Source organism: Polistes canadensis, unplaced genomic scaffold, assembly GCF_001313835.1.
Source record: "Polistes canadensis isolate GaletaPanama2010 unplaced genomic scaffold, ASM131383v1 scaffold_191, whole genome shotgun sequence".
NCBI classification, from domain to species: domain Eukaryota; kingdom Metazoa; phylum Arthropoda; class Insecta; order Hymenoptera; family Vespidae; genus Polistes; species Polistes canadensis.
The window spans coordinates 112,719-122,464 of NW_014569738.1; the positions used below are offsets into that span (position 1 = coordinate 112,719).

A 9,746-nucleotide genomic window follows, 5' to 3' on the forward strand; every position below is an offset into this window, starting at 1 on the left:
AAGTATTTATTATATATGCAATTAATATTGAAACAAGAAACAATTAATAATTAATAATTAATATTATTATTATGTATATAAATATAAAAAAACACAAAACAAAGAATAATAATCAGGAAAGAAATGATTGAAAAATGTATAAGTAATTTTGATGTTAAATTTGTTTTCATTTACAGAACGATTCGTTTTTCGTCGTGGCACGTTTCGATTTAAACAAAACTAAAACAGAATTGTTAATAGCTATCATCGTACCATCGGGACTATTCGTTATCAGTTTGACAACCTTGATCGTGATAACACGTTCAGTGCAAGTCGGTGACGACGCAAAGATGCGATGTAGATATTGCACGGAGAAAAATGAGGACGAGGGCGAGGACGAAGGGTTGGTCGAAGGTACTACACCCACTACTACTCCTTTAGATCATACCAATGAAAATGAGATCAGAAGTATGGCACTTTAGCAGTTTAAACCACTCGGTATGAGCAATTTCATGAAATACGAAAGATTGCCATTGATTGACACAGATGAAGCAGAGGATTCCTTTTAAAAAAAAAAACTAAATCAAATCTAATAATAATAATAATAATAATATAAAGAAATCACGACGAAACATCGAAATACGTTCAGGTGTTAACATACAATAAAATATTTATTATTTTATACACACGAGAAGAAAGAAATATGTGTGAAATTATTTTATGTTAAATGAGAGAATAATAATTTATTTGTTTAAAAAAAAGAAATTGTCTTCCTGTTGCAAATTAATGAAAGAAAATTGATATATTTATTATTATTTCAACAAAATTCAATCAAAAATATTTAATACTAACACATGAACATACCCAAATATATATATATATATATGTATATATATAGGGGCCAAACTATATTAAACATATATATATAAAATTATTAATTATTAATTGTATATTTCTATACCAGTGTATTTATTATAAGAGATGTTTATTATAATAGTTAGATCACTGTTGCCTTCGATGTAATATATTCCTAACTATAGCGTATAAAAACCGATCTGACATTTTCTAAAAGTTTAAGGAAACCCCATACTGCTGTCATTTCTATCGATTATTATAGAGATAAAATAAAAAAAGAAAAAAGGAAAAAAAAAGATAAGAGAAAAATAGGGGGAGGATTGAAACGGAAGAGACAAATTTACATGATCGCCCTTTTTTTCGAGGATAAAGCTTTCCGTGTGTGTGTATCTATGTACAAAAGTAGTTTTATAGTAAGGGGAAAATCTGTATACGTAATATATATATACATATATATATATTATATACGAAATAAAGGACGTTTTACGAAGACTTTTTTTTCAACATTCTAAACGTCAACGAAAAAACGTAAATAAAAATAAAAATTATTGACCACACATACTAATCAAACGAATTCTTATTTGTACGAGAATTATCTTAAATATAAGGCTTTTATTACCACGTCTGTGTATTATACATGTATATGACTTTAGTATGTCACCTCGACAGCTACAACTGCCTTTGTGTGTGAAATGAGAAAAAAAAAGTGCAAATACTCTAATTAAGCAAAAGTAAAAAACAAGGAAAATAAAACGAAATGATTAACAGTATAGAAGACAAATTTTTTCTATAACGATTTAATCGAATTATATATATATTCTTCTTATATATTATTATTATTATTATTACATATTACATGGAGAAATTAACGAAGAAAATAATCGATTTTTTTAAGTGTTGTTTCATAATAAAATCATACGATTTCGTATTGGGGTTATTTTTTGTTATTCGTAATCGAATTATTTAAAAATTTATATATATTAGGAATGGAAATATTTTTGTTTAAAAAAAAATGATGATCTTTAATTATTATTATACGTGTAATTTAAATATCGAATTAGAAAAGGGTATTATCTATGTCAAGCTTTTATGTTTTACATTATTCTAACAAACACGCTAGTCATCATCACGATTGTTCAATTATATAATTATTATCTACCGATAAGATGTATGATAGGTGGTATATAACATATTATATAAATAATATGTGTATAAAGTACTTCGTTGAATTTCTTCCGTGCTATTAGAGCATACAAAAGGTAATTTAAAAAAAAAAAAGAAAATGAAACTAAAAGAGGAAAAAGTTATTCTTCTTCTTTTTCTTCTTCTACGAGTATTCTATACGTTTTATTATTATTATTAATTAAAAAAAAAAACAAAAACAAAAATATAAAATTAATTATCGATCTATACGCGAATATAATAATAATAATAATAATAATAATAATTCACTTTTAATCTATGTGCCTTCTCTTCCGTTTTAAATGCTTCATCGTAAGACAACATTTGTCTTGTCTCATTTTTATTTGAAAAATAAAATCTACGAAAAGAAATACGTGATCGTTACCTGTTATAATAATACAAATAATAATTGTTCTGAGAAAGTATTCGTAATAATAGTGCAGAGTGTTATTTCAATATTTTATGTGTTTTATATATATATATGATAATGATGATGAATCTGTAATAAATGTATATCGAGAAACAAACAAAAAATGACAAATTGCATTCTTGCATTCTTCTTTTATGTTGTCTCGTTTTTTTTCTAAAAAAAATAAAATAAAAAAAAAGAGGAAGAAGAAAATAAATTTTATGTCAACCTATCGTATTTTCTTTTATCTTTATTTTTTCATCTCTCTCTATATATATATATATATACATGTGTGTGTGTACTTTGTAAACACGAAGGAAGAGACCAACCGACCAAAACCCAAACGAAATTAAGTTCGTCCTGTTAAAAGAAGCAAATCGATATACGTGACTGCACGTTTCCACCCCCGAAAAGTGGTAAAATAAGATGAAGAAAAAGAAGGGGGAAAAAAACCATAAAAAAACATGCGCGATAGGCCTACGCACACCCACACCCACACTTTCCACGGAATCCCAACGTGGCAACGAAAAGGACAACGTTTGAAAAAAAAAGAAAATTGAGAAAAAGAAATAAAAATGCGTTTGCTTTTATATATTCGATGTATTTTGATTTCTATAAAAACGAAAAAAAGAAAATAAGAGACAGAATAAAAATTAAAGAAAATAAACTACGATCGAGAGGAATAAAAATTTGTTTTATTTTTTTCTTTTTTCGTTCATTAGTTTATTTTCTCTTCTCTGATTATTTTTTCTTTCATCAGAGATTAGAAGAGAAACGAAACGAGAGAGAGAGAGAGAGGAATTAATCCCACGATGCATTTTGAAAGATTTATTTTAATAGAAGTAAATTTTACTTTTAAAAAAGTATATTATTATTATTTTTATATGTTATAACGTAAACGAAAAATAATATTATTTTTATCTTTCAAGATATATATATATATATATAAGAGAGACCTCTTCTTTTATTCTTGAATTTCGTGATAAGCTCGTAGAAACGATATTACGTAAATACTCGCGTGTCTTGATGTACTAAAAAGCTACTCCAATAATCTTCAAATACAATCTACGAGATGCGCACATGCTAGTAAGAGAAAATTACTATTTTTTTCTTTGTTTTTTTTTTTTTTTTAGAATAATCTAATTCATTACATGCCTATTTTTAAATTGAAATAAAAATATCTTTCATTTTTCATTTTATTTTATACAAATAAAAATATAATTAACTCAACGTTATATATTCGATTCAATATTTAATTAATCAAATTTATATTTCTATTCTTTTTTTTGACAATAAAAAAGAAAAGATAAAACACACACACACAAAAAAAGAATATCATCGTTCATTATAAATGTATAATATACAAAGAAAACAATAAGTCTATTAATTAAAACCTGAGGTTCTATTATCTAACAACAAGTTAACGATTATCCTTCAGTGCATAATTACGTTGAAGGATACAACGTAATTAAGCGAAACGAATCGATAGTATTTCGATTCTAATTAACGGTTAATTAAAATTCTAATGTTAACGTTAAAACGAAATTATAATATATCGATGGGGACAAAACAAAAGATTATTCTTTTTATCCGCAAAAAAAAATAAAAGAATCATTATATTATCTTTTACTTTCTTCTTTTTTGATACCATAGATAAATTACATTTTCAAAGTATTCGCAGTTTATCGATGTATAATAATAATAATAACACGTATGACAACGAGCAGACAGGGAGTGAGTGGAGGGTCTGGGGGTGTTGGTTTTATGGGGAAAACTTTTACGAGAAAATCACGTGGATATCGAAAGATATATTATTTTTTTCTTTTTGGTGTTTATTTTTACAAAACCCATGGACACGAAGTCGAAAAGATAATCGTCAATGTAAAAAGAAACGAAAGTTTATATTTAAACAATTGAATTCTTTAAATGTGCAAAACTTTAAACGCATTTATAAACATTTTTCAAATGAAAAATTGTCATTATTATTATTTTCTTGGTTTAAAAAATGAAACGTTGACGTTTATAATTGACATCGTGATCGTTATCGAGTTTGTTTTATTGTTTTATCGATTTAAAATATAAAATTAAAAATTGTGAAATAAATGAATACGCTTATATAGTCATTAACATGTTGTAAATGTGGGTCGAGGCCGAGTGTGTCCTGTCAATTGCATTTCTCCGAGAGAGAGAGAGAGAAAGAGAGAGAAAAAGGGGTGAGAAAAGGAGATGATGGGAAGGGGGACGAGGGGATGGGGAAACATAAATACATCGAAATATCGATGGGTCGTTTGTTAATATGACAATTGCAGATAACACTACGAAAATCCCTATAAATCTCTTGAAAATGAAATCAAATATATTAAATATAATATAATCATATTATTTTTCATTAGATTTATTTTTTATCTTCATTTACCTAGAATTACAAGTATTTAGAAATTTATTACGAGAATGACAATTAATTATCCGATATAATTTATTATTATTTATGAAATATCGAAGATTACTTAGAATGTTATTCATTTGAAATAAAAAATTGAGAATATTTTGTTTTTTTTTTTATATCGATTCAATAATAATTTTCATAATATAAAAAAAATTACGTAATTTAAAACAATCGATAGATTTGAAATGAATTATCACGTTAATAACATTTTAATTCAATAATAATATTCATGAGACAAATAATAAAAGATAAAGTGTTATCTTTTTTTTCGAGATGTAATAAATTAATGAAATTGTTTAGGACTTTCGTAAAGTTATTGTTAATGTACTAAACAAGTCTTATGGTGTCGTAAAGTAACTCGAAGTTAGTTCTCTTCTCTTCTCTCTCTCTCTCTCTCTCTCTTTCTCTTTGATCAATATCGTAACACCATTACTTTCTGTTATAGATCGTACCAACTAGACTAACACTATAACATCTGCTTTGTATACAGTCAACGAACTAGCCTGTCTCTACGTCACCAAAAGAGGGAGAAAGAGAGAGAGAGAGAGAGAAGGGGTTTGTACTTCGAGCAAAGTTCCACCCTTTAATTAGTTGATTTCTCATACTCTACGTGGTTCCCATAAAATATAATACCCAGAGGAGAGATTCTCGCAAAGAAGAGAACTTATTTGGTCGTAACTCGTTAAAGGGGGGGAAAAAAAAAAGTTCATAGTTACATTTTAATAATTTATATATGAGTTTTAAAACAACGAGAAAAAAAATAATCAAATGAACATTTATTTTCTATATATATATATATAACGGTATATTATTGTATTAAATAAAGTTTTATCTCATACGGTATTTACGAATATTAAAATGTTAACGCGAAGAACGCCAACAGAAAAAGAAACAAAAAAAGAAAATAAAAAACATTCATTAACCGATGCGTTTTTTTATCTTTTTACACTTTATAAGATAAACGTCGAGCGAATGAATTTTTTATTAAGAAAAAAAGGAAAAATCCTCCGATGATGGATTTCCACGAGAACGTTGCGTGTTTTCTACGAATAATCAACATATATATATGTACGTTTACGTGTTACTAAAGAGATAAGAACAGACAAACAAAAATAATAATAAAATAACAATGTTTTAAAAATGATTAACATTATTCTGGTTAATTGTTTAATGGTAGTTTTCCATGTTCTCTGACGTTCATGAAGATTCACGAGTTGACAATTTCCCTAGTGGCTGGAAGAAAACGTGACCGTTTTACGTGAAAATCTTTGTTATGGGAATCTCTCTTGTTTCACCATCGTTTAAAAAAGGTAAAAGGTAAAGGTAAAAGGAAGTTACGGTCAAGCGCTTAATTTTACGAAGTAATGAGACGAAATTAATTGACGATGGCCAATCTAAAAGACTAATTGCATTAAAGATATATACATACCTACATTATATACCATAGTATTTAAATATATATATGTAGATAGTGCGTTATATATTATTAATTAATATAGTACTTGAATTGAAAGGTACCAGGTTTTCTTTTTAATCTAGTAAGTCTTTTTCCTGTACCTGTTCTAAGACAATCATTTTTAACGAGTAAACTCCTTTAATTAATAATTAAAACAAAATATATATATTAGTTTTTTAATTGTTATTTGTCTATAAACGTATAAAGAATTAAATTACACATTAATTTTGTGCATACTACCTTTTATAAAAAGTTACTAGGAAATAAGAAAGTTTCAAAAATATTGAAATTCTAGTAACATGGCTACGACGATTTTGGTAATAGTAGTGCTCTACCTTTATCTTACCGACCGAGAACTGATGGTAAGTTACCATCAAAATTACCGACAGTAAAAAATCTAACGCAGAAACAAATTAATAATTGCTCATAATTGCTCATTATTTGCTCATTAAAATTCCTAAATTGCAACTCTATTTAATAATTATTTCATTAGTTATTGACATTTAAAAATCTTTTCGGTCGGTAACTCGTATTACCGACTGAGATCTGATGGTAACTTACCATCACAATTACCGACAGTAAAAAAATTGCGAAAAATAAAGTAAACAATTATGGATTTTAAATGAACAATTAGTGAGCAATTAAGAGCAATTATTCATTTTTTTCTGCGGTAAAAAAAATTTTCGGTAAGGTAAAGTAGAGCACTACTATTACCAAAATCGTCGTAGCCATGTTACTAGAAATTCAATATTTTTGAAACTTTCTTATTTCCTAGTAACTTTTTATAAAAGGTAGTATACACAAAGTTAATGTGTAATTTAATTCTTTATACATTTATAGACACATAACAATTAAAAAACTAATATATATATTTTGTTTTAATTATTAATTAAAAAAGTTAACTCGTTAAGAACGATTGTCTTAGAACAGGTACAGGAAAAAGACTTACTAGATTAAAAAGAAAACCGATATCATATTGATATTTAAATGAAATGTTAAAATTTAAATATGTACAATATATTTTTATGAAAAATTATAATTTAATCATTAAGGAATCTTTATGTAAAACATACGAACTTTTTTTATATACGGCTGAAAATTTTAAAACATTTAGATATTAAAGTACGGCTTTTATATACGGTAATTGTTTAATATCAGACTTCGTATTAACTTCTATTATATTTTATTATTATTATTTTCTTACGATGATATATAAAAACAAATAGAGAAGAATACGAATCAATAAATAAAAAAAATGTAAGATAAAAAATATAAAAAATGCATATATATATAAATAAAGTACTTACCTTCATTTGTTCCTGTCGTTTGTAAGCGTGCATCATCAATAATTTTCTTTCGTCTTCGGACATCAAAGGTTCCCGTCCTGGCATCCCAGTTCCTCTTTTCTGCAATTTCACGATGACTTTGGTTTTCTCGTTCGAGCCTAAGAAATCCTTTAACTTCTTTCCTTGAATCATTTCTTTACCGGAGAACCATAACTGCGCCAAATTAATGTCCATTACCTGAGAACAAGGGGCGGAAAAAAAATTATAAAAATAAATGTATTATTTGTATTTACTGATAAAAAACAATAAAAAAAATATCCTAGTAACAATTATATTGTTAATTAGATAAAAAAGAAAAAGATTATAAATTATATTCACGATTGTATATACGAAAGTTATATATATATAATTAGATAATATTTTATAATATATGTGTATGTATTAATAAAAAAATTGTTTTAATGTTATAAAAAAGATTTGGAATAAACGTGTAGAAAATTATTAAGCATTTAAATAATCTCTCTTACTGTTGAATTGAAGAATACGTCTTCACCGTAGGAAGGACGATTAGGGAATGTCTTTACTACAGCCGGCGACAACAACAAAAAACGTAAACAGCGTATAATGCTCCAGGCAAAGTAACCACTTTGAAACATTATCGATAAACGTACTTTACAATTTATACGATCTTAACATATATTTTTCTATATAATATTAATTAAAGAAAAAAAATAAAGAGAAAATGAGATAATTAATAAAATATTTTTTTCTATAACGTCGATCACATGCGAAAGTATAATTTATGCGAAATAAAATCGATTATATTATCTTATGCACACACGTATTTTTAAATATTTATTTGTTAATATATTTATAAGAGAAAATATATAAAATAATTTTCTAATATATAATTCATCTAAATAATTTTATATATATATATATAAAATTAATAAACAAAAAGATAAAGTGTTTATTTTGTTTAATGTAGATTACGAAGAGAAAAGAATATAATTTAAATAAAAAATAAAGATATTATAGAAAAATAATTGAAATAAAATGAATAATTGAATTAATTTACCTCTAAGGATGCTTGAGTACCAGTAAGATTTTCATTATTCTCAAATTCTTGACGTATCACGTCGTGAGGTGGTAAACCCATAGGATAAACTATAGTTACTGCTCCTCTAAGTATGTCTAAAGCATCTTGCACAATTTTCTGTGTTAGAAGTTTATCTTGTTGAACCAATTTCTAAAAAAATTCAAGGAATGTTAACTTAAACACGCGAACAAATGTAATTTTTTCAATAATTCATTAAAATACCTTTGATATCATGGTTCTGGCATCTTCCACGGTTTTTTTTAATACATCTTGCATCCTTTCATTAGGCTGACGACCATTTCTTCGACCTAAATCAATGAAATCATTTAACTTTCAATATAAATCACCCCCTCCCCATGACATGTTTCTATTTTCTATTAAATTTATATTTAACAAAATTTTTAGGAAGAATAAAAATTAATATTAAAAACAATTAAATAAACGTACCGACGGGATCCTTGTTAAATGTCCATCCACCCATGGGTATACACTTCTCACCCCATTCATCTTTAAGCTTAAGTTCTTCCACTTGTTCATCCGTAAGTCCCATAATGTTTGGTGGTAACATGGTACCGTGTTTTGCTAAATCTTCGATTTCTATAAATTCGTGTTACTTTTATCTCTCTCTTTCTTTCTTTTTTATTATAATATAATAAAGTTTATTTAACAAAAATGAAATAAATGATGCGACAAGAAAAAGATAATTTTAAACACGAAGTTAAATTATTAAAATCGTATATATATAATACTTTAATTAATAATTATTATCTTCGGAATATATAAAACGTGTAATTAATATCACGTGTAAACCGAAAATTAATGGATGCATAAAATCGAAACTCGAGTTTTTAGTTGTAGTTTAAAAATTATTTACCATAACATATTCTCAAAATCTTCAATCTGCCATTGTAAATGATAGTTATTTCGTATAAGACGTCATCCACCGGTGCATTGACATTGGTTTCGTAAAGAAATTGACTTTCGTCACCCTTTTTCACGTGAAGTTTCACCATTCTTGTATTAATTTGTTTTTT

At 26.2% G+C, this 9,746-nt stretch overlaps 2 protein-coding genes across 6 annotated transcripts in view; one reads left to right on the forward strand and one right to left on the reverse strand.

Annotated features, from left to right (window-relative positions):
* LOC106789566 overlaps positions 1-707 on the forward strand; it is a 7,882-nt gene extending 7,175 nt beyond the window's left edge. For all 5 annotated transcript variants that reach the window (XM_014753893.1, XM_014753894.1, XM_014753895.1 and 2 more), the window contains one exon: positions 177-707. In XM_014753893.1, coding sequence (XP_014609379.1) covers positions 177-461 — 285 coding nt within the window. In that variant the 3' untranslated portion in view covers positions 462-707. The remainder of the gene's footprint in view (positions 1-176) is intronic.
* Positions 1-9,746, reverse strand: part of LOC106789568 (protein tipE-like) — a 52,664-nt gene extending 42,918 nt beyond the window's left edge. Inside the window, exons 1-5 of the mRNA XM_014753902.1 lie at positions 9,587-9,746; positions 9,160-9,309; positions 8,935-9,020; positions 8,692-8,862; positions 7,635-7,850 (exon numbers count right to left, since the gene is read on the reverse strand). Of these exons, the coding sequence (XP_014609388.1) occupies positions 7,635-7,850; positions 8,692-8,862; positions 8,935-9,020; positions 9,160-9,309; positions 9,587-9,725 (762 nt within the window). The 5' untranslated portion in view covers positions 9,726-9,746. The remainder of the gene's footprint in view (positions 1-7,634; positions 7,851-8,691; positions 8,863-8,934; positions 9,021-9,159; positions 9,310-9,586) is intronic.